Here is a 25,113-nt window from a genome sequence, read left to right as displayed (position 1 = left end):
GCAGGGGAGAACAGGGCATAGCCTGCTGGAGCAGACTGAGTGATAGGGAACAGCAAGAGCCATGTAAGAAATGAGAGCATGTGTAAAGTGCATTTGCTAATGCCTGGCATGTATTTAAGTGATCGGTAGATACTGACTCTCAATAGCTCTTTTGTGAAGATGGGAAAGATCTTTTTGAGCATTTGTCAGCTGGCCAGAGCATGGGCTTTAAAATCAAACTACTTGGGCTCACACCCTGGAATTGATGTTTCCTAGCTTCATGACCTTGGGAAAGTCATTTTCCTCTGTTTGTTCATCTCTAAATGGAAGCGATAGTAGTGCCTACTTCACGAGGTTGTTGTGAGGAGCAAATGAGAGTAAAAAGAGTCATTAGCAGAATATGTGGTACATGGTCATCACTCAGTAAATGCTGCCCTTTTATTAGTACATTGAACCATTCTGACTTATGAACAACTACTTCTTATCATATGGCTTATAAGCCAGAAAATCAATTCTGTTCTGTATGCTGGTCACCAAGCCTCTAATTCTAGGAAGAGAGAGAAGCACAGACAAAAGCAGAAATGAGAAATTGTATCATCTACCCAACAAACATTCGATTGTCTGCTACATCTCAGGAACTCTTCTAATCTTTTTATATTCAAAGATAGGAGAAACTCTTACCCTCCAAAAGTTTGCAGCCTGTGTTCTCTGTCTCACAAATTTTAGATCAATATGTGTTAACTATCATCATCATTATTAGGTAATGGGAATTTTAATTTTGAACAAGTGAGTAGTATGATCAACTTGGCTTTCTAGAAACATCACGCTCACAACACTTTGTGGTGTGAAAAGGTACATAGTCATCGCCATATATCGTATGAATGTATAATGTGTCTACATGTAAGAATGGACTCAGACAAACACACATATGCATACTTCAGAGCCTACAAAACAACATGCTCTGTGTCCTGAATCCCTCTTAGATCTCATTGGCTCCCTCTGTTTCCCTCCATCTCTCTACTGCAGTCACTTAGGCTCTCTTTTCTTCTGCAAACATGGAGAACCATCTCCCCCTCAAGATCTTTGCACTTGCTCTACTCTCACCCTGGAGTGTATGTTTTATTCCAGGTGCTGAGGACCCTGGAAGTTGGTGCAGCTTATCTACTACTTAGGAATGCAGGCACTGAACACGTAGCCAGAGGTTGGATTATTAGTGTGGGGGCAGGTTGGAGGCAGGAAGATCTGTGCGGGTCATGACAGCCCAGCTGTATGAGCCAGGGAAGGAGTGGAGATGGTGAGGGGAACTCTAACTGAGAGATATTTATGAAACCAAGTAATTGATTCCCAACATAGACTGGATGACAAGGAATAAGGAATCCAGATTGACTTTTTGCTTCTGGGTTGGTCCCCTGGATAAATATTGGTTTCATTCATCAAGATATGGAGAATACAGAATGCGGGGGAAATAATGAATTTCTTATTCATTATTCAACATCTGGCTTCTAATTGAGTCCCGAGTTAAGTAGGTGGTTTTTGAGTTCTAAGCACGTCCTATAATAGTTGAAGGCCAGGGTGTGGATGATATTACTCAGCAGAATGCTGAGTATATGGTGGGGAAAAAAGGCCAACGTATATACCCTTGGAAACACATTAAGTGGTGATTAAATCAGATGGAAAGCTATCACTTTCTTCTCCACTTCATGGAATAATGATGGGATGACAGAATTTTGCCACATTCACCTCAAAGGAAACTGCATTTTGCCTGGGAGAAGTAGCTCAAAGGGAAGACCAGGGGTCAGAGGAAGAGCCCTACTGGTTCTCTATGAAGAGGGTACTCATAGCTTTGTGGGTTTGGGCATCTGATTAAGGCTTCTGTCTAATGGGCCTCCATAGGTAGAATCATCCCCTTTTTTAGTTGAATACATCTGAGAACCACAGGGCTGTCTCTACTTGCTCACACATATGTGGTCCTGGACAAGCTGAACTCAACACCAAACAGTTTGAACCAGGTAGTGTTACGTATACTCATGCAGAGGGACACTCACACATGCTCTCATACATAAAAATACAGATTTACACATATATATTGATCTTTACAATGCCAACAAAGCCTCAAGAATAATTATATCTAAAATGGTTTGGGGATTTGTTGCTGTAACCACCACTACCACCAGCTCCTGCTGTCACCACATCCAGTCCATGAGGTTTTCATCATCCTGGTTTACCACCATGGGTTTGACCTCTTGGAAACACTTCACATCTTCCTTTGAATTCTCATATTATGCCTGTTCATTTGAGGACTTCATAAATTACTTGTATTTTTTTTTAAGTTTCACACATAAATAACTCAAGTTTTAGGCCTAGAAGAAAGATCAGTAAATAGAAAATATTGAGACACAATGGGTCACATTATATCTTTTTTCTAAGGTAGGGAAAGCCCCTTGGCACCTTCCTTAGGGAGTATGACTGATGTTTTGGAGACTTCCAGAATGAATATGTATTCTCTTCAGAGCAGGAAAGGTGAAGCAGAGAAAGCTCTTCCTTCTCTATGCCTCGTCTTTTCTCTTATGCCTCAGGTCCCCTGGAGCATGTACACCTGTCTCTTCCCTTTGTCACCACAAAGAACAAAGAGGTCAACGCGACGGCAGTGCTGTGGCCCAGCCAAGTGGGCACCCTCACTTACGTGTGGTGGTACGGAAACAACACCGAGGTAGGTCAGCCTTCCACATAGGATCCCTTGGCACCCCAGCTCAAACTGGCTGAGGAAATAAAGGAAGTGAAGGGGATTATGGAACTCAGGAGTCTAGGGGTAGTCCTAGCTTCGGGGACAGCAGGCTCATAGTGCTCCAGTAGTCTCATCCGTGTGTTCCTTTTATCCCTCTGTCCCTGTCTCACCACGCCACTTCTACACCTCATCTCTGCTTCCTCTATGTTAGCCTTCTTCTCCAGTTGGACTTCCCTTTGCAAAGAGCCTTAGCAGCAGCCTGAGCTTTATACTCTCACAACTGAGCAGAGAACATAAACTGGCTTTAACAGAAGTTTGAAAAGAAGTCCCAGAATGGAGCATTAGTGATCTCGCCTTCCCAGGGCTGGGTGGAAGAAGAGGTGTTGAAGTCAGCCTCCTTGGAACCACATGGACTAAGAAATGGTCCTCAAAAGGAAAAAAAACCAGTGGATACCGGATGGTCAAAAGCAACAAAGACTTATTTATTATAACCCAACCCCCATGCGGCCCTCCTCATGTGGCCTCTCCTTTCTCTCAATTTCACCCTTTATGTTTTCCCGAAACATGCCCCATGAGCAAAAGTCAGCAGCAACTCTAAAACCAGCAGAGGCCTTAAATCTTATTTACTCTAAGTCCCTCATTGTGCAGATAAAAAAGTCAGGCGGACACACATGAAGTGATTTCCTCCTGCCTCATTCGACTGCTTCATGTGGAGGCCAGATCCGAGGCCTTCCCATACCTATGGGGATTTTTCTTGCCCTCCTACCAGGCTGCAAGCTCTGTTTTGAATTTCCTCCATTCTCAGGGATTAGTTTGCTTCTATATATCAGTTCAGGCGGTCCAGTCTAAGGCCCCCAGAAAGGGCACTTACAGGAGTTGCTCAGGATTAGAAGGCTTCATCTTTCTCCAGCAGAGCTGCTCTCTTGAACTTGGTGACTTTGCTCTTCAAATACAGTGCATCTTCTTCTGATACAAATCTTTTCCTACCCCAGAGCTGAATGTTGGCTTTAACTAGAGACATGATTTTGCACAGGCCCAGAGAGGAAATCTCTTCTGATGCCAAACCTGCTACATGCCTGGCAGAGGAAGGAAACTCTTCACCTCTACTGCTAATTTAACTCCTCTGAAAAGAAGGCTTTTTTTTATTATTTCTTCTGAAATTATGCATATAAATTTGGCCCACATTGGGCCCACTACCCACAGTGACAGAAGAGAAATCTAAGTTATTTGCCTAAAATCTAGTGCTAGGAGGTGAATGTACTAAAGAACTTTCTCCTGTGTCTCCTTTTTAAATGTTTTTTGACCTTACAGCAGGAAACCAAATTCTCAACAGATTATGTTGAGTAGACTTCTTATGTCATGTGCTGGGCTTTAGTCTTCCCTCTGCCATATAGGGAGTTACATGAATTTGGATTTTAAAATTAATTAAGAAAAGAGAGGAAAGAAATGTTTATGGGGAATGAGTTGAGGGAGGTCAATAGGCTAATTATCTTTTCCTGCAGGACCCCGGTGTCCGATTATATTACAGGCACTACTCCAAATTGTTGTGGTTTTTCTTTTTTTTCCAGCCCTCAAACCACTATCCAATTAGTACTTGTTTCCATAGCAGCTACTTCCAGAAACTGCTGATAGGGCTTCTCAGAGGGGCCAAGCCACACAAGGCCACTCCAGTCCAACTAGAACATTCTTGGTGTGCATGGTTGCTGTGTTCCATTGTTTTTCTATGAATAGTAAACCCTGGAGATGAATGACTGGAAGCCTATAGATTTTCTTAAATCTTAAGATTTGCTTAAATCTGGGTTAATATGAACTACCTGTTTTCATCTGATTTGAGTATTTCTTTGTATTAAGAGATCCACCTGTTATGAGTAGGTTACAATAGAGAGATCTATCCCACCAGTGAGCAAGACCTATCAATCTCACCAGCCCTGAATCAGGATGACACCAGAAGAAAGGTGTCACATTCACAAGGGATGGGCAGAGTCATGTGGGGTCATAGCTCTCATAGCTCCTTTCTGGCCTGGATGGAGTTGATGGGGAAGCCCAGATGGAGCCAGTTGCACTGAGACATGCCAGGAAAATCCTGTGTCAATTTAACTGGCTTGTTGGTGGCTCCGAGCTAGTGGCTGTCTCTTCTGGAACTGAACAGTTGTCCACTCACTCTGTATACCCTCACCTATTTTAGCCTCTGATCACCCTGGAAGGAAGCATATCATTCAAATTTACTTCTGAAGGGATGAACACCATCACAGTGCAGGTGTCCGCTGGGAATGCCATCCTGCAAGACACAAAGACCATCGCAGTGTATGGTGAGTGCCCCTGGGCATCAAGCCCTGGTTGGTCCCAAGCTCAGATGAGGCAATGTGCTTGTAGGGTACCAGAAGCCACCAGTCCTCTACCCAGAGAACGGAGAATAGTAGTAGAGAAAGAGCCAAGTCAGGTCTGGTCTCGCCCTCTAGGAGAGATGTGGTTCACCAGCACAATTATGGTCACAAGACCCCGAGAGCATTTATAAGTTTGTTTTCTGCAAATGGCTCAGGTGCACATAGGGCAACTCTACCCTCACTCACCTGAAGTGGGGCAGAATGAGTTTCATTACGGGTAAAGCTACTTCATTCTATTTGTATTTTTATGGTGTTCGAATAACTAAAACCCATTATTAAAAAAAAGAGTTAATATTGAGGCTTTTTTTTTTAAGTTCAACTTTTAAGAGTCTTGATTGTTAAGAAGAATCTATCAGTATCTAAATATTCTGAAAATCTCTTCCTCAAATATGTATCACACACACACAAAAACAAAACAAAACAAAACAAAACAAAAAACAGACAAACAAACCCTGCTGGATTAAAAGCGATGGAGGCCCCAAATAAGCAGATGTCACATATTGCCAGAGATGGGATATGAGTTTGAAAGAACAACTACACAGAAATCTTCTAATCAGTGGGGGAAGTTAAATATAGTCAATATTGCACAAAATGAAAATTTACCAAAGTGGAAAGGTAGGATCCCCAGCTGAAAATGAGGGATTAAGAGCAGTTTATACAAATTGGATCTCATTTTGGTAATTTTTCCCTGCCCAGGGAGATAAGTTTGCGCTGAGTATTATTAGTAGATAGTAAGAATGTAAAATTACGCATCATGGAAAAGTTAAAAAACAACAACAACAACAAGAATTTAATATAAGATAAGAAAGATGAATGCTGTGCAGAGAAAGAGTAAAAGGAGGAATGAAAGGAGGAAGGGTGAGACAGAGACTGAGACAGAGACAAACTAGCCAGTGGTCCAAATAATCAGTTGCCCCAGTCGCAGAATCCTTAATGCAGGTTCTGCTTTTTCATTTTTCATTCTGCCAACGTGACCTTCAAATTCAAAATGTAATTTGTAAGCAACTTTGAACAAGTTTGAGGACAATGTTCCTCCCATGCCAGGTGTTACATTCATAATATCTCCTCCCTCCTACCTCCTCCTGCCCCCATCCCCCACCCGGGCCCCCTACAAGAGGCTTGATAAGCCCAAACAGTAAGTAAAAGCAAACCAGGGCTCTGGTTTTCCTCACAAGGTCCCATCAGTGAGGAGACCTCTCAGCCAGGTGGCCAGAATGGAAGAGAGCTTTCACTTCTCTTTCCTTCCCCATCTCCTTTCTGTGCTTTGGGAATGCACCGAATCCTCTCAGCAACCCTAGCATAGGGTAGGTGATGTTATTCCTCTCCTTACTTCGGTGAGGCAGGCAACTTGCCCCAGCTCATATATGGTGGAGCTGGGCTCCTCACACGGTCCATCTAGACACAGGGCCCATGCTCTGAAATTGCCCCACTAACCAGCTCTCATGTCTGTTCCATGTGAGGCTCTCCTTCCTGCATATCCTGGGTGTCACTGACAGGCACTGACCCGTGATTCCCAACACATGCCCTCTTGATTAAATCTATCAGTCACCTCATCAGAACCATGGAGAGAACGTTAAACCCAGAAGGTTTTGGGGCTTATCTGGCCCATCCCATCATTTCACAGATAGGAGATTGTAGCCCAGAAGTGGGAAATTGCTGCTTTCAAGTCATTCTGCTCTTCAGTGACAGCTCTGGTAATAACAGTGATGGTAGTGGTAGAAATTAACATTGACAAAGGCCTTATCAGCATCTGTTCTAAACACTTGATAAATAGGACGTCTTATTGAATCCTCTGAGCAGACTTATACGAGAAATATGCTATATTTACTCTTATTTTACAAATGAGAAAATATGAGATAACTGTAATAAACAAATAGAGCCTTAGAATTGAATCCAGAGGGAATATTTCTAACCACCTTGCTCCCTCACCAGGCTTAGTTACTGTTCTTCCTAAAATGTCTTGAAAGGTGTCCTCCAAGAGTGGATCAGTCTCCATCAGATGAGTTACCTTCACTAAAAACAGTTTCTTCATCCAAAGCTTAAGCAAGGAAGTGGTCTTCCCTCCTAAAACCAAATTTCTGAGCAAACATCGTCAATTTGTCTTCAGTCAGATGAAGTGTCAGAGTTTCCTATGTATTAGTGGAAAATCTTAATGACATGTGTGACCTATTAAAGACAAATTATATCGCACAGAGTTAAACAGGCAAGATTGATCTCAACTAAAACAAAAGTCAGGAATAGTTTTCTAAAGATTTTATTTATTTATTCATGATGCAGAGGGAGAGGCAGAGACATAGACAGAGGGAGAAGCAGGCTCCTGCAGGGAGCCTGATGCTGGAGTCGATCCCTGGACCAGAATCACGCACTGAGCCAAAGGCAGACTCTCAACCACTGAGCCACCCAGGATTCCCAAAGTCAGGAATATTTTTAAATCCTGGGATGACCTAGTGGAAAAGTACTGGAGGAATATGGGGGTGAGGGGATTATCAATGTGATTAGATCATCTGTGTTTGTTAATTGGTGCTTATGGAAATTAGGCACCTACCCTCTAGGAGACAGAGGTCCTATCTCCTTCCCCTCCAATCCCCTTTCTAGCATACATGACAGTAGTATCAATCTTACTCTTTTGTTGAAATACAATTAACATATAACATTATATTAATCTCAAGTGTACAACATAATGATTCAGTATTTGTAGATATTGTGAAATAATCACAAGTCTAGTGAACCTCCAGCACCATATGTAGTTACAATTCTTTTATTCCTTATAATGATAAGTTTTAAGATCTACTCTCTTAACAATTCCAAATATACAATCCAGCCTTAATAATTATAGTCACCATGCTGTATATTATATCCCCATGACTTATTATTTTATATCCAGAGGTTTGTACCTTTTGATCCCTTCACCCATTTTGCCCACCTTCCACCCCCACCTCTAGCAACCATCAGTCCTCTGTATCTGAGGTTTTGGTTTTGCTTTTGTTTTTAGATTCCACATGTAAGTGAGATCATACAGTATTTGTCTTTCTCTGTCTGATTTATTCCACTTTGCACAGTACCCTTAGGGTTCCTCCATGTTGTCACCCAATGGCAGGATTTCTTTTCATTATGGCTGAATAATATTCCACTCTACGTATATACCATACTTTCTTTATCCATTCATCTGTCTATGGATAATTAGGTTATTTCCATATATTGACTATTGTAAATAATGCTGAAATGAACATGGGGTGAAGATATCTTTTCAAGTTAGCTTTTTTGTTTATTTTTAGTAAATACTCAGAAATGGGAGTTCTTAAATCATAGGTAGTTCTATTTACAATTTTTTGAGGAACCTCCACACTAATTTTCTCTCTTTCTTAATGGTTACATTTCTTTTTTGTTGGGGAGGGGAGGATTTTATTTATTTGAGAGAGAGAAAGGGCAGGAACACAGAGGCAGAGGGAGAGGGAGAAGCAAACTCCCTGCTGAGCAGAGAGCTCTACATGGGGCTCTGTCCCAAGACCCCAAGATCACGACTGGAGTGGACGGCAGACACTTAACCCACTGAGCCACCCAGGAGCCCTCAATGGTACTTTTCAAAAAGGTGGCTCCCAGGTCCCTGAGAAAGATGTTCCTGGGTTGGAGAAGATGTGTATCTCAAAAGAACAGGGAAGGAATTTACAATTCCAGGTTTTCTAAAGTAAATGCTATAAGTAAAGGGAGGTAAGAGACCTGCAGTCAGGAAGAAACTTGTCTAAAATTTAGTTAAGCTGAGGGGAACAGTGAGGCCATCACAGTCAGGGGAAACATTGTCCACTCAAACCCACAAAACAGACCATAGGAAAGAAAATCTAGTTTGTATCATTTTCTTTCGTTTGCTTTACGGCAAAGTTTGCTCTTAAATACAAAAAAGACAATGTAAATGTGAGAATTCATCTGCCTCAGCAGTTGCAAACACACACACAGAGTTGGCCCTTGAATAACACAGGTTTGAACTTTAAGGATCTGTTTATACATGGATTTTTTTTGGTAAGTATATATATACACATATATAAAATATATATTTTAAAATATATATTATATATAAATTATAAATTATAAATTATATTATATATAATTATAAATTATACATAAATATATTTTTTGGTACAGTACTATAAATGTATTTTCTCTTCCTTATGGTTTTCTTAATAACATTTTCTCTAGCTAAGTGTACTGTAAGAATACTGTATATGAAGCATAACATAGAAAATATGTGTTGAAAAAAAAAAAAAAGAAAAGAAAATATGTGTTGACTGTTTATGTTATCATTATATCTCCTGGTCAACAGTATGGTATTGGTAGGTAAGCTTTTGGGGAGTCAAAAGTTCAATGTGGATTTTCAACTACTGGGGTGAGGGATGGCATCCTAACCCCTACATTGTTCAAGGCTCATCTCTTCATATGTGTGTGTATTTATGTATTTATTTATCACTGGTGTTTACCTTTTTCAGTGTTCCCACATGTATCCCCTGTTTGTTGAGTAAACATAGGTGTAGCACACCTGTGTCCTGCTATTGAGCATGCTAAGTTATTACAGAGAGAGCTGCATGATTTTTCTCTTTGTTTTTTTTTTTTTTTTTAATTAAGATAAACAGCTTCCCTTGTAGGTGAAGTTTCTATGATTTAGTAAGAGGTTCAGGGAAAGGGAAAGTGGCATTGGTTTATATCTTTAAAGTGAAAAGTTAGGGCTGAGTGGGTGATACCTTTGTGCTCCCATTGACCATGCTGCTAAGTAAGATGCATTTCATTATTCTCCACCAGAACCAAAGTGGTGATATTCACACAGGTGACCAGTATCTCATAAAATAGTCAAGCTTCGAAAAATACACCTTTGAAATAGGCTAACTGCCATAATACGCTCCTTATAATTTAAGAGTCTTCAAAGCCTGTGTCTGATACGTCTTTAGCGTTGTTAGGAAATGCGCAAGTGGGCTATTATGTTTCCCGAATGTATAATCAGCACTGCCGATGTCACTGAGCCCCTACTGAAGCATGAGGAGATGCTTAAAACAAGAAAGAAATGTTTGTTGAATAAGTAAATGCATAAATTACAGAGAGCCTCCAGTGTAATTTGTGTATTTATTTATTTAACAAACTTCTTAATTAAATGACTAGATAATGATCAAAAACCTACCATGTGCTGGGCACCATCTCACAGGGCCAGGAACATGGTCTTCCTGGCCTCATTGACCTTTTATTCCCATGTGGGAGACAGACAGTAAAGACAAAATCAGTTAAGTGGCAAGAAGTATGAGGATAACAGATAGGGTCATATGATGAGGGGTGTCTGATGTAGCAGAAGGGAGGATAACTCAGGTTGCTAGTGGCAGAGGTTTCTCCTGGGAGAGACTGAATGATGATGAGAAGGAGCTGACCGTGCTGTATCTGGCAAAGTGGAAATGCACTAACACGGGAAGGAACACGGCAGCATGGAAGAGCATGGGGATGGATATGGTCCTGCTACACCCAGGAACCTCAAGATGTAAGGCAGCAGAGAAAGTCTGGCCCAGCTTATGTGGACTAGGAAAGCTGTGGTTAGGAAGCTAAGCTTTTATTCTGAAAGCCATGTGGAGCCACTAGCAGATTTTAGGGCAGTGACATGACCTGACTGGTACTGGGCTGGGCTCTGAAACCCATCACTCTGCTTGGGCCAAGGCCACACCTCCCATGTGCTGATCCCAGCTAATGACCTGAATGCTACAGGGACATGAAAGCAGACTCATTCCTGATGCTCAGGGGACTCCTCCGTCACTGATGTGGGCACAGAGATCCCCTGCCAGTCCTGCTGAGCCTTCCTGACACCACAGGGTGGTTACCAAGCCTTCCTCCCTGTCTTCCATAAGTGTCATGAATGCTTCTCCGTGCTGCAGTGTTCCGTGCTCCTCAGGCTTCCCATATTCTCCTCATAGGACCTTTGCTTTGACAATCCCATCCTACTTTCAGGATGACCAAGACAGACTCAGAGGCTACAGAGACAATGAACAAATTCTTTGAGGGAAGGAGTTTAAAATTCCATGAAATAAAACTCCATTCAAACAAAACATAGCAGTAGAATGACTCTCATCATAATTATAATCATGTAATCATATAATAATAATGGTACAATCATACAACGATAATGGGAGTATGTGCACACACAGTGGTGCCATAACAAGGAACACTGCATCATGGCAGGAGAGAGTATGCCGTGGGGAAGTGCTCCAACTAGAGCTTGAATACTGTGTGCAGGGCAGGTAGGAAGGATGGGTGTTGTACAGGGGGACAGTGTGTGCAGAGGCCAAGGTCACAAACCTGCAGTGCATTCAGGGCATTCCGAGGCTCTTGTGTCCTGGAGTGCTCAGTCTAGAACTAGGACCAGTGGGGAAAGGCTACAGAGCGAGGCCTGGGCCAGACCTAGGGCTTTGTTTAGAAAATGAGGGCTGGGACAGACAGCAGATTTCAAATGGGATATCCAGTTTGCCTTCTGGAAGGTTATCTTTGGCGAGTGTGGAGGGAAAGGGCCCTTTAGTAAGGCTTTGCATAAAATATAACACGCTTTTGAGAAAACCATTGAACTCTCCATAATCACCCTCCTATTGTATCCCCAGAGGAATTTCGATCCCTTCGCCTCTCCTTCTCTCCGAACTTGGACGACTACAACCCTGATATCCCTGAGTGGAGGAGGGACATCAGCCGAGTCATCAAAAAATCCCTGGTGGAGGTGAGTGCAGGCAGGTTCTTCTCTCGCCGGAGCACATCTTCTCTCTATCCTCCAAGAGCTGCATGGTGAGGGAGCCTTGTGCGAAGACTGCTGGGAAGGGCTGGAGCCCACCGGAGGTCTGGCTGACCACCTGCTGTCTGCATGGCCAATCCTGCATGGGCAGATGCAGCCAAGATGCTCTGGGTGGAGGGATGAAACTGGGATCAAACACATGGCCCTTGTGCCTTGTGAAACTTTCCTTCTGCCTCGAGAAGAAAGACAGTCATCTTCACAAGGCAGGGTTCTGGATCAGGTCACTAGCAAGTGTACAATCCGCCACTGTGCCCAGGACTTATGGGACGCAGCGTGAGTATACCTAGTGAGAGCAGCCCTGGGCTCCAGCCTGGCCGGCAGTGAGCACTCAGCCCTGGATGGTCAGTCATCTCTCTCTGTCCTAGTTGTTTCAAAGGCATGTCTCTCCTGCCACAGCCCCAAGAGGAAGGTATTATTGTCCTCATGTTGCAGGCAAAGCAACTGAGGTTCAAAGAGGTTAAATAACTTGCTTAGGTCTCACAGCCGATGAGTGATGAAGGTATTGAATTGAAGCGAAGGGTCTGAGTCCAGTGACTGGGATTGAACACATAAAACACGGTCCCCTGTGGTTTCTGGGAGAACACCAAGGCGGTGAAGCTTAGCCCTGTCTGAGTAAGTATCGCTGACAGTTTGAGAAAACACTTTCTTTTAGGCACATCACCCCCTGCATACTCCACTTTCATGAGTGAGCAGAGAAACAGAATATCTGCTCATGGAGCTGCTCAGATTTATTGTACAAACCCAGAAAATCAGAGATGAGCTCTCCCTCCCCAGGGCATCTTCTTAGCCTAACAGGAAAATCAATTTAGGGTGTTTTATACATTGTTTCCTGTACCCAGCACATGATGCCTTGTGACACAAAGCGCTGATGGGATAAAAGCATTCAGATAATGCCTGCTCAGAAAACAGATCTCTACATCCAGCCCGTTGGCAAAGGGCTAGCCTTCCCCATTCTCACGCCATGCTCTTTGTTGATATTTATTTCACACTTACAGTATTCCCAAACCTCTCCTCGGTGCTTTGCATTATTCAGCACATTTAATCACAGAAGTAGCTTATGCAGCTACTGTAATCATTCCCATTTTGCAGATGAGGAAAGTGAACATAGAGACTTCAGCTGTTCTGTCCACAACCACACTGTTAAAGGTCAAACCCGGGAGTCAGACTACCCTCATGGTTTCCTAACCTTTCCAGTCTTTGGCCATCATTTGGTTTCTCACATGGAGAAACAGGGATACGTGGAACTGTGGGGTGAAGAAGGGCTGTCTTCATGCACCTCTGCAGAAAGGCCACCTCACCTTTGTCTTCGTGCCTCGGCATCCACCACCTCCATGTGGCTAAACACCATGGCCCCCAAGGGACACAGCTACTAGACTACAGGCCCCCCAGAATAAATCCTTCTGCCCTTGGAGCTGTTTGTCCCTGGTGTGACAACTGGTTTCTCTCCTGTGCTGTCCAAGAGAGATGACTGACACCTCTTGATGAGTCCACAGTCCCCTTCCTTCCATCTGTAGTGTTCTAGGCATCCATGTCCCCACAGACCTCCCAGGTAGCTGCCCCATTCTCCCAGGTGACTTATCCACCAGGCATTAGCTCAGCAGTGACCCATCTTCCAGGCTGCTTTCTCTTCACATTTATAGCCTAGGGAACACATCCCCTGGGCCTCTACCTTTCCACCAGCTGTCCAGAGGGCTGGAAATTACTGCTCATCAATATTTCCAGGCTGCTGTGTAGCATAATCAGATAAAGGCAGAATAAACAGTTTGGCTCAACATCTCTCAGGACAGTGTATAATAGGGTAGAGCGAGTCAATTCCTTCCAGCTTCAAAGGCTCCCTGTTTACCCCATCTCAGGAGGCAGCTGACCCAGCCCCTAGTTCCTAGCGTCCCACCCTGTCTTTGAGATGAGTATTTGTATTTGGCTACTTCCTTAAGCCCTGAGGTACCATACTGTCAAGAGGACTCCAATAAACCCTACAAGAGGTACAACTTGGGGCCAATTTATTTGCAGTTTTCTTCCTTTTTACTGTGTAACAGAATTGGATGTAAAATCAGTTCCCTTTACCTCATCCAATGGGGTTTTTCTGCTGATGTTTCACAATGAAATCCTTAATCAGATGTCATTGAGTCAACAGGTTTGCATATAAGGAGGATGATTCAGATACAATCTCTGAGTTTAAAATCTGGAAGGGCCATAAAACAGAATGTTAGCTGTGATAGGGGCTCCTGCATGCGAAGTGTCAGGCGAAGGGAGGCAGTAGAGCACTGCTTAAGAAGAAAAGCTTCGTGGTCAGACCAAAGTTCCAAACTCAGCATCACCACACGCTGCCTGGATGGCCTTGAGCCACTGTTTAACCTTCTTGCATCTGCCATCTGTGCTGTGGCAGAAATAGAGATGCAGCACCCACATCCCTGAGGGAGAAATCAGTATCCTAGCCCCTGGTGGTGCCCTTGGCACAGGCTTCCGCTGCCTCGCCCCACGTCATGGCCCAATCCTGGAGGCTCACATCCTGCCTGCCTGCCTACCTGCACACCCCACCCCTGGTGTCCCTGTGCCGCCCTCCTGCCCACTGAGTACTCCATGCATTCTCACCAGCTCTTCCTGTGGGACTTATGTGAGCTTCTGTTTCTCCCTCAGGCCACAGGGGTCCCAGGCCAGCACATCTTGGTGGCGGTGCTCCCTGGCTTACCCACCGCCGCTGAGCTCTTTGTCTTACCCTATCAGGATCCGACTGGAGAAAACAAAAGGTCAGCTGAAGATCTGGAGCAGGTGAGTCCCCCCCCAGGTGACATTCAGCTTCCACAGCCAGCTGAGCCACACACCCTGCTGGGGCCTCACCACCCGCAAAGCAACTCTGAGCCGCTCTGAAGGATCTGGCCTTGAGGGTGAGGGTGCTGGCTATTTGTGGAGTCCTCGACTCTGTTGTCCTCTGTTTCACATCCACAGTCTGCTGATACTAACTACGGCTTTACCACAAAACACGTGCAAGAGTGGTTATTGTAGGCAGTGGCTAACCTACTCAGAATATATCTCCACACTGTAGAGCATTTACAATGAATTCGATAAATCTATAGGACAAACTGCCCAAGATATTAACTGGGGAGAAAGGCAAGTTGCTGAATAATACATGGAAGTTGAACCCATTTATTCCTTCTCTCACTTCCATCACGAGTGTCATTAGAATCCAATGATGTGCTATGCATATTGTTTTTAAAAGGTACGACTTTTGTACAAATCATGAATCCTCTTTATTATCATCATAATGCATCATGCTAAGATGACCTGATTTGTGTTTATAATAAATGAAGTAATATTGGCTCCAGACCACCTCTCCTGGCTATGTAGGGCCCATCTTTTCTCCATGTCCACCACCTTCTGGAGTAGTAGACTATGTGTGTATGTGCGCACGTGTGTGCTCGTGTGTGTGTGCACATGCACGCTTGTGTCTCCTGCCTCCTTCCATCTCTGTTTCCCCCTCTCCTCCTTCAAAGGAGTCTTTAATCTGTATAGTGAGGATGATTATTATATCCTTCCTCTTTCTCTTCTTCCTCTTCCCATTCTCCTTCCCCTTCCTCTTCATCATCCATTCAGTTAAAATCATCAGTCCTGCTCTGGTTACCCTGTTAGAAACGGCATGATTTTGGTTTCTCAGTGCTTTCTGGCAGAACGATTAAAAATAAGATTCTTCTCAGACACTGAATAAATACTGGCTTTTTCCCCTCCAGTATGTGGAGTTTTTAATTTGCTTAGAATGAGCCCATAATCTAGTCCCATGATCACCAGTCTTCAAGGATGGCTTGAGATCCTCCCATGACAACCTTATTAACAACAACCCCAAATTACAGCATGGCCCACCTCCCAGCACACACCCTCCTTTCAACTGAGCTTTCTCACTTGGCAGAAGGTTCACCCCTGTAATTTTCTCCACATGCAAGTAATGAAGAACAAAGCTGCCCTGGAAAGCCCTGTTGAACTCCGTTTCTAGTGAACTGCAATTGAAGAGCCAGCAGCAGGTAGTTCCTCGGATTTGCATGTGACTCTGCTCAGCTCTGGCACTCAGCTTCCCATTGTTTTCCATAAATTATTATCTGCACCTGCAACTTTGTGGGAGAATGAGATGGATTGCCTCTTATCCCAGCACTGCTGAGAAACTGGAGGGGAGGTGGATGAGTATCCAAGACCTTCAGATTTGAGCGTGTACAATTGTTGCTCCTCTAGAAATCGTATGGATCTTCCATGAATTCCAGATTATCATCTTTTCAAGGATGGAAGAGAGTCCGGACTTAGAGCCAGCCAGTATCTGAGGCATCACATCATCTGTGCATCTCTGTTTCTCACACTTTCCATTTTTTTCTAGAAGTATCATATTTCCTAGGGTTTTTTTTTTCCCTTGAGACATGTGGAAAGAAGGGTGTGTCCTGTAAAGACATTCTGAGAGTTGAGTGACAGTCCCTGAGGCAGCCTGATGTCATTGATGAACCACTGAGTCAGAGCTCTGAAGGCAGCTGGCTTGTTTGAAGGCTATATGACTTAGCATTTGGCACACATTATTGAAGACCAGCCATTTTACTAGAAAGAAGACGGGAGTGGGGTGCCTGGGTGAGTCAGACAGTTAAGCGTCTGCCTTCAGCTCAGGTCATAATCTCAGGGTCCTGGGATCAACTCCCACATCAGGCTTCACGCTCAGTAGGGAGTCTGCTTCTCCTCCCTCTGCTCCTCCTCCCAGTAATTCCCCCCCCCCCAAATAAATAAAACCCTTCAGAAAAAGGAACACGGTAGTGGAGAAATATAAACCAAGTTTCTAGTTTCACCTCTGATATCCACTGTATCTATTATTTATAGATAAAGTAATTTAGGACTAGGAAAGTCATATAAGTTCGCCAAATTGACACAATCTATAGTTCCCATTTACTAGGGTGTTTGAGAGAATATTAAAGAAATGATATGCAAAGTACTTGGCTCCTTATATATGTTGAGTAAGTGGTGAATAAATTCTGGAGATATATGTGGCCATCTCATGATAGGAACAGAATATCTGGAAATGCAAAAGGGAAGGTGAAGCTTGTGAAAGGGACTATTTGGTAGAGTTAAGGGCAGATACTGGAAGAGAGAGGCTGGCAGGAGATGACCGCATGAAATGATACAAAATCGAGAAGAGAACAAGGACAGCAAGAAACTGAAGGAGTGTGCCTGAGTGACTACACAGGAGCCAGGGGGACCCCTCTGACCTTTCACGAGGATTTGCAGCATGAAGGAAAGCAAGCTACCAGGCTAGCATTGCACATCTGTTTAAGGAAATCCCAAGTCCAACAGCCTTATATAGGACTCTACCCAAACAAATACAGAACCCGGCACATAAGAAATGAGTGTCCTTGTTGTGGCGAATATTCTCACCCTGATATAAAATGTGCAATAACAAAGTTGACATATAAAAGTGAGCCATGTGTGGAGATGCTATGAAACAGCGGCTGCCTTTGGGAACCTGCAGTTTTCAACTGAAGGGGGTTCTTTGACTCTTTTCTCTGATTCAGCACCTTTAAAGTAAAGGAATTCAGGCCCAGACATGGAGAAGTGATTGCCTGAGGTGACATGGCTCTTCCAGAGAATGATAGGCTAGCTGTGTTTCTGCAAGGAACTCAAGCCCGTGGCCGCCCCACTCCTCCCTGCTGCAGATGTGGACTGGATGCCACTTTGCTTCCATGGGCCTGAAAATACCAAGGCTGTTGCACCAGGAAGCAAAGGACAAATGCTTTGGCTTTGTTTGTTTTGTTTTTTTAAATATTTTATTTATTTATTCATAGAGACACAGAGAGAGAGAGAGGCAGAGACACAGGCAGAGGGAGAAGCAGGCTCCATGCAGAGAGCCTGACGTGGGACTCGATCCAGGGTCTCCAGGATCACGCCCTGGGCTGCAGGCGGCGCTAAACCTCTGTGCCACCAGGGCTGCCCGGACAAATGCTTTGTTATGAGTTTTTGTATCTTTTTCTTAAAGTTCTGATGCAATTGATAGGCAATTCAAACCAGTTTAAGCAAAAACAGTGAAGCTGTGGGCAAACCTAATAGGGGAGTCCAGGGATACAGTTCAAGCATGGATTCATTCAGGGAATTCAGAGCCACTCAAAAATACCACCAAATACTCCCTTCTCTCCCTCTTTCCCCATCTCTTTTCTTTATTACCACGTGAAGGATATGCCTGAGGATGAAGCCAGTGTGGAGGAGGGCAAGGATGGCCACATAGGGCCCTGGGCTTTGTCTAATCCACCTCCAGCCCCATCCGAAAAGCAGTGCCTCTCCCCTGAGAGCACCCCAAGAGCTCCGGGTGGATGGTTCTCACTGGCCCAACCTGGGTGAAGTGGGCAGCCCTTACCCTGTCCTGTAGTCAGAGGGATGGAGGGCTGGCTCTAACCACTCAGATGTTTTATATGCTGCCTGGGTCAGGGGGCTCAGGAAGCCTCTTCAGAATTAAGGGAATGGAGAAGACATGGTTCCTCCAGAGAATGGAGAAGGATATGGCTCCTCAAAGAGATATGGGGAGAGAGAGAGGTAACAGCAGGCAGACAAAAGCAGCTGCCTCCTTCAGTAATAAATTCCACAGAAATTTTAAATGAATGCAAAGCAGAACCAAACAACAGAAGGAAATGTTCCCCGCAGCCCCCTCAAGGTCTGCACTCCAAATCCCAGATGGAATTTGGGAAGGGCTGACCTTATCCCTCTCTTAATGCTCTGGCTCCTTTCTTGTAAGCTTTCCACACAGAACCCCCAGCAGAGGAAGAAGAGGGACCCCAGCCAGATGGGCCTGGAAGCCTGCAAGGATGAGGCCTCTACAAAGGGCTCTGGGCTCTCCTCCCTTTAGCTTCCCCAGGGGAGAAGCCATGCTGGCTCAGATCAAGCTATCTTGTCTGTGAAATAAATTGAAAATTCCTCACAGTGAGAAGTACTTGACCTTGTTATCAGGATAACGTGGGCAGGGTTAATCAAGTGACCTCTGTCTGGAAGGGTTCCACCAGTCTTTATTTCAGATCTCTGGGGAGTGAGAAAAGGCTCACTTGCCCTTAGCTGACCTCATCAGGGTTAGTGCATCCTGCTGCCCCAGCTGCTCAGGTATGGAGCAACCTCCCCCTCCCCCAGGCCTGTACTGCTGCGCATCTCTCTGAGTCCTCAGAGGTGAGCAGATTTGTATCTGGCTCTCCTGGAGGGAGGAAAGACCATCATGTTCTGTCAAGATTATTTGTGATACTGTGCTGGAGAGATATGGAGCCTGCATGTTGTCTTGCAGAATCCTTAAAGGGCATGAAAACGTTTAAAAGAAACAAAAAGATCATGAAAAAAATTGTCAACCATTAACATTGAATTTCCTCCTTGGCTCTTTCTGTTACCATATGCTTTGACCAATGGACAACCAAAATCCAGAGAAAAGGAAAGGTGCCTATGAAAATGGAACAGTCTAATTGACATTTTAAGGAATTAAAGATTCATTATGAACTATAATTGATAATCTCAGACTATTACCCACATAATCTGTCCTGTTCATATTTTTTTAACATGGGAAATTGAATCATAGAAATACTCTGGAGTTAATGAGGAAGATCATGAAAGCAGGAAACTATCATTGAAAGTAGATTTGATGGGGATCCCGGGGTGGCTCAGCAGTTTAGCACCTGCCTTCGGCCCAGGGCGTGATCCTGTAGTCACAGGATCAAATCCCACATCAGGCTCCCTGCATGGAGCCCTCTTCTCCCTCTGCCTGTGTCTCTGCCTCTCTCTCTCTCTCTCTCATATGAATAAATTAATAAAAATCTTTAAAAAAAAAAAAGAAATAGAGTCAATTAGGTTAAGAGTTGGACTGGAAGGAATATGGCAAAGGGAGACAGAAATTTAGAGCAGGTGATGGGGAATACAGGAAATATGTATAGCCAATGTGTTTCTTCAGTATATCACCCAGGCAACTTCTTAGTCACTTTAATCAAGATGATTCTTTTGTGCTAAGAATGAAGGGATCTGGGTAAGCTAGTGTTAACTAGAATTAGTGTTTATTTCATTGGCCGCCACCCCCCTATGATTTAATCCAAAAATTAGGCTGTATGATTGATTTGGGAAAGTTCTTTCTTTGTTGAATCCAAAAGGAAGATTCTTCAACTGCTATTTCAAAGGAGCTTAATAATGTAACAGGATCAGGAATGATCCAGTGGGTCAGCTCCAAGGTCATTACAGGCAAGTATCTCTGAACGTGGCACCAGAATGCTGTTTATGTTCAGCAGGGTTTGCATCCTCCTGCCCACCTCAGAGATAAATGTTAGTATTTTGGCCCAGTATAGCTCTATCATTGATAAACCTGCCAAAGACCATTTTGCACCTAGAGCTTCACCTTGTACCACTTATTTGGCTTATATGTTCCATAAATTTACCAACTGCTCTGTTCTTAAACTTCTCTTTTTTCACGTTTCAGTGTTTGACACTTCATTCGTATAATCTGAGAGTGTGTTTTCTCCTATTGGTTTCATTAAACATTGTTAAGGTGTCAAATGTGTTCTTTGTGTGGCAACCATCACTGCTGTTGGCTATTTCCAGCTCATTTCCTTCTGGATACATAGTAGGGTGGCACCAGGCACCTCTTCTGTGGCAGAACCATGTGACCAATTCTGGCTTTAACACTGTTACCCCAGCCTAACCTAGCCTGTTCTGATTGCCATACCTAAATTTTATACATTGTGAAGAGGATACAGAAAGGAATTGGTGTCTTTCCTGTAGCAGATCCCTCCTGCTATGCCCTGTGGATAGTGGCTTTCCAAGTGTTTTTATTGCATCCCACTGCATTTTTAACCGGTACTTTAATTGCAGTAGGAACTGGTTGTACTGGACTCCCAGGCAGAGTCTACCAGTAGGCGGATACCAAGAATAACATGTTTCTTTGGTCATGATTATTTAGCTGAAGGAGAGTAGAAAATGGACTCTGTCGGTGAGCAGCAGGAGAGGGATCACAGCACAAAGGATACGTAAAATTTGCTAAGACAACACACTTTCCCTGGATGGAGAGAGAAAAATAAATATATTGAACTGGCTTTAGCAGTTCAATGTCCCAGCAGTCACACATTATCCCACTTAGTTTCTATCATGCAAAGTTTTGTTCTTCCTACTTAGGCTGCTGCCACCTGTCTGACAGATTCCAGTTTATTCCACTTCTTTCATAGCCAAAGTCTCTCCCAGATGTTGCAAATTATATTGACTGGTGAACAGAATGTGGCAGTCCAGAGGATAGGGTTGGCAATTGCCTGGTCACGGAGCTCATACTGGTCAGCTGACATGGGACTGGTGTTACAAGTTGTGCATCTCACAGATGAATAAGAGATGGCAGCATAATTAGTGAAATGCTGCAGGTTTTTTTCTGTTTTTTTTTTTTTTTTTTAATATCCTAAGCCTGGTCAGCCAGTCCTCTTCCCCATATCTTTTGCTCTCTCTTTTTTGCCAGCTGGTTCAAGGAAAATATTTCTAATGAAAATGCCCCAGGATTAGGAGTCAAACATAACTGAAGTCTGGTGTCAACTCTTCAAATATTAACTGAGTAAACTTAGGTATGTCCTGTAAGCTCCATGGGCCTTTACGTAGAGATACCAGCCCTAATACCTAAGACATGCTATGTTAGAAAGACAGAAATGTGCAACTTTGCAAATATAACGTGTTCAATATATATGTATGATATATGTGGCATGTATAAGATTTATGTATATTATATATAAAATATATAACAGCTCATGATCTAATGGAAAAATACAGAATAAACAATTCTGCAAGTGGCTTGAAAAACATTTAAAATTATGAAAATCTGTCAACAGTTTCCTACTTGTTTATTTGAGTAGAGAATTACATGGTTCTAATTGAGATTATTGTATGCAACGTACATTTCATTTAGTTTTGTTTTTGTGCATAATTTCTTTCCCATAGATACGGGTTCTTTACTGCATGTCCTTTGATGCAAGTTAAATACATGAAACGTACCAGATTATTTTGGCATAGCCTGCTTAATTTTGTAAATGATACAGATAAATCCATTGAACCAATTCTATAAACCAAAACAAATCCAAGAAGTTAATTATTTTTCACAAGGAACTCTCATGGAGATTATAAATTAGAAATAGGCTGTTCTGACGAACCCTACTTTCTGGTTTAGTTATTTGTACCTCTCACTTGAGGAAAAAACATCCTCAGGAATAAGAAATAAATATCACTTCAACTAGTTGAGAGATCTTTCTCTTGCGAATACATATTTCCCTTTTGGCCACATGATGGACTCAGCAAAACAGAGCAATTCTTTAATTACTTCTGACAAGTCTTTCCCATTTGAATAAAAATATTTTTCTGCAAATATAAATGTACATATGCATACACACATATGTATTTGTATGTAAACGTGTATATTTCACACACACACATATATACACACACACATTTCTGGCTGTGTGTCTGTGTGTGTCTGTTTCGTTAGCCAAAACCTTTCTGATTAATCTCTACCAAACATCCTGTCGGATTCCTGTAAAGACCTTACCAATTGAATTATAAGATAGAGTAAGAACCTATATATTGCAATACTTTAGAGATCACAAAGGAAAAACTTTCTACATAGTCTGTGCTAGAAATCTGTCCCTATAAAGCTGGAGCATTCCAGAAGATTCCCAGGGCCCAGGAAAAAAGAGTAATATAGAGCCAAACATATAAGATAAAGTTGTTTTCAACATAATTGTATCACAACCTTGTTTTTCTGCATGGTTTGCCAAATGAAAGCATTTGAGATGCTGAGCTTGCACTGGATCCCAGGTGCTCAACCACGGGTCACCGCCAGTCATCCCAAGTTCCTGTTGTTAAGCAAAGAAGTTCATCTGTAGGGCAGTTCAGTTCCATTACCCATCGGAGGGTCTGCCAGCGACTCTCTGCATCCAAACCAAGCCGTCAGGCCCTGCTTAATTGATAAAAGGATCAATCAAAGGTGTTGTTTTGGCAACTCACTGCGCTAAATGAATCTCAACAAATTTTTATAAAAGGGGAAAAAATGGTGCTCAAAAAGCATCTAATTAGACCTCAATAGCATGTTAAATAAAATATTAAAAATAAAGAGTCTAGAAAAATAATAGGAGTGTAGTTTTCCCTAATAGTTTTTCAGAAATTGTCCAGAAGGATAAGAAAATTGAGCTGAATTTTCTACTTTAGGCAAGTGAACAGAACAGAGTTTTACCTTTTCTATAAAACCTGTCCTTATGCTGTTATTACCCAAACATGGTTCTTTGCCCTTTGTTGGGGTTAAATATTTCATGGCCAGGAATGCCAGAGGTCTGCCCAGTACACATGTGTCAGCGGAGAGCAGCTCAGCTAATGTCCGTAAGCAGGAAACCAGGATCAGCCCATGCATTACTTAGACTGTGCTTACAGTTTTTTCCAACTGTATAATTTATTATTTTTGTGGAACTATATTTACCGTTCAATAAATATTCATAAAGTATCTATTCTGTGAAAGCCACAGGGTACAGTTAGGGGAAGGGGAAGCAAGCATAGAGAGGAATAAGATGGAGTCTGCTCTCAAAAAGTAAAATAAATGCATACAAATCTTACCAGAATGTATAAATTGTACATAATTACTTCTTTTAAGTGTTCATGTATAACAAATGCTCTTTCAAAAAACTGGGTGAGGGCAGCCCTGGTGGCTTAGCGGTTTAGTGCCTCCTTCAGCCCAGGGTGTGATCCTGGAGACCTGGGATCGAGTCCCACGTCAGGCTCCCAGCATGGAGCCTGCTTCTCTCTCTCTCTGAATCTCTAATAAATGAAAAATATTAAAAAAAGAAAAAAACAACAACTGGGTGACTTCTGTAGGATAACACAGGATGACTTTTTAAGAGCAGAAATGTTTGTGTTTATTAAGAGTTTGTCCCATTTTGTAGCAATGAGGATGTAAACTCAGATGATGGTTTAAAAATCATTATGCATGCATATTCTGGAATAAAACTCAAAATCAGAGATGCCTGGGTGGCTCAGTGGTTGAGCATCTGCCTTCAGTTCAATGTGATCCTGGGACAGAATCCCACATCGGGTTCCCCATGGGAAATCTGCTTCTCCCTCTGCCCATGTCTCTGCCTCTCTGTGTTTCTTATGAATGAATGAATGAATGAATGAATGAATGAATAAATAAATAAATATCCTTTTAAAAATAAAAATAAATAAAAACTCAAAATCATACAAGACTCATTTATGTAATTCACAGGTATAATATTAGAATGCCTTGGTAACTACAGTCAATATTTCTGAGCATTTTTGTTTATACTTGATATGGTGATTTTGCTGGCACTCATTGTAACACTTCTTCTTTCAGATATCAGAATTGCTGATCCACAAGCTCAACCAAAACTCGGTGCACTTTGAGCTGAAGCCCGGGGTCCAAATCCTTGTCCACGCAGCCCACTTAACAGCAGGTCAGTTTTCAGGTCCCTGGCTTCTGGCTGGTGGCTCTAGCACAGAGGGATCCCAGTCTCCCTTTTCAGCATAGATGAAATGATGGCACCGCTCATGACAAATAAGAGCACCAGTCTTTGGAGGTTCCCTTGCTTGGCATTTTTGCCCTAATAGGGACTCGTAAGACAGCAGAATAAGGTGACTTTCTTACCTAGTTGCTGGGAAAAGCTGTCAGGGAATCAACTAGATACTTAATCCTGAAATGACGGCACGCTGCATCTCAACAGAAGTCTCAAAAATAAAATTAACCTTACAAATAATTTTTTTCCGATCTTGCTGCACAACCTTATTTTCAGTTGTTTACGTTATGAAGAATTTTCTTTCTTTAAGTTTTGGGATAATGAGTAGGATTAAATAGGACTCACGAGTTGCACAGGGCCCTAACCAAGATTAATCCTGAATGAGCCATGCATGATCTTAGTAGCATTAAGCTTCTGTCTCTTCACCTGGAAAAGGTTGGGGTTGGGGAGATCCTCCTGCTAAGGCTCTATAGAAATCTCAGTGATAATTCAGGTAATTGCGAGTGTATAGAAATAGGTGTTATTGTATTATGTTAATAATAAATTAACAATATTTATTGAGTAATTATTTTTCAGAGTACAGTGCTGGTGCTGCATGGAATACAAAGGCCAATAGGAAATAGTCTTTATCCTCAAAAAACATATAATCTGATTGTGGTGTGATATAGTTTGAGGGTAATGTAATGGTCATGGTGGTGTGGTGTGGTGCAGAAA

General features: G+C 42.8%; 1 protein-coding gene across 5 annotated transcripts in view; it reads left to right on the top strand.

Moving 5' to 3' along the window:
• Positions 1-25,113, top strand: part of SORCS1 (sortilin related VPS10 domain containing receptor 1) — a 495,737-nt gene that overhangs the window by 449,497 nt on the left and 21,127 nt on the right. For all 5 annotated transcript variants that reach the window (XM_072739948.1, XM_072739950.1, XM_072739949.1 and 2 more), the window contains exons 20-24: positions 2,556-2,689; positions 4,890-5,013; positions 11,703-11,815; positions 14,525-14,656; positions 24,240-24,339. In XM_072739948.1, coding sequence (XP_072596049.1) covers positions 2,556-2,689; positions 4,890-5,013; positions 11,703-11,815; positions 14,525-14,656; positions 24,240-24,339 — 603 coding nt within the window. The remainder of the gene's footprint in view (positions 1-2,555; positions 2,690-4,889; positions 5,014-11,702; positions 11,816-14,524; positions 14,657-24,239; positions 24,340-25,113) is intronic.

This window comes from Vulpes vulpes, chromosome 15, assembly GCF_048418805.1.
Source record: "Vulpes vulpes isolate BD-2025 chromosome 15, VulVul3, whole genome shotgun sequence".
In the NCBI taxonomy this organism is placed as follows: domain Eukaryota; kingdom Metazoa; phylum Chordata; class Mammalia; order Carnivora; family Canidae; genus Vulpes; species Vulpes vulpes.
Note: the sequence above shows the minus strand (reverse complement) of the source record. Positions and strands in the feature narration are given on the sequence as shown.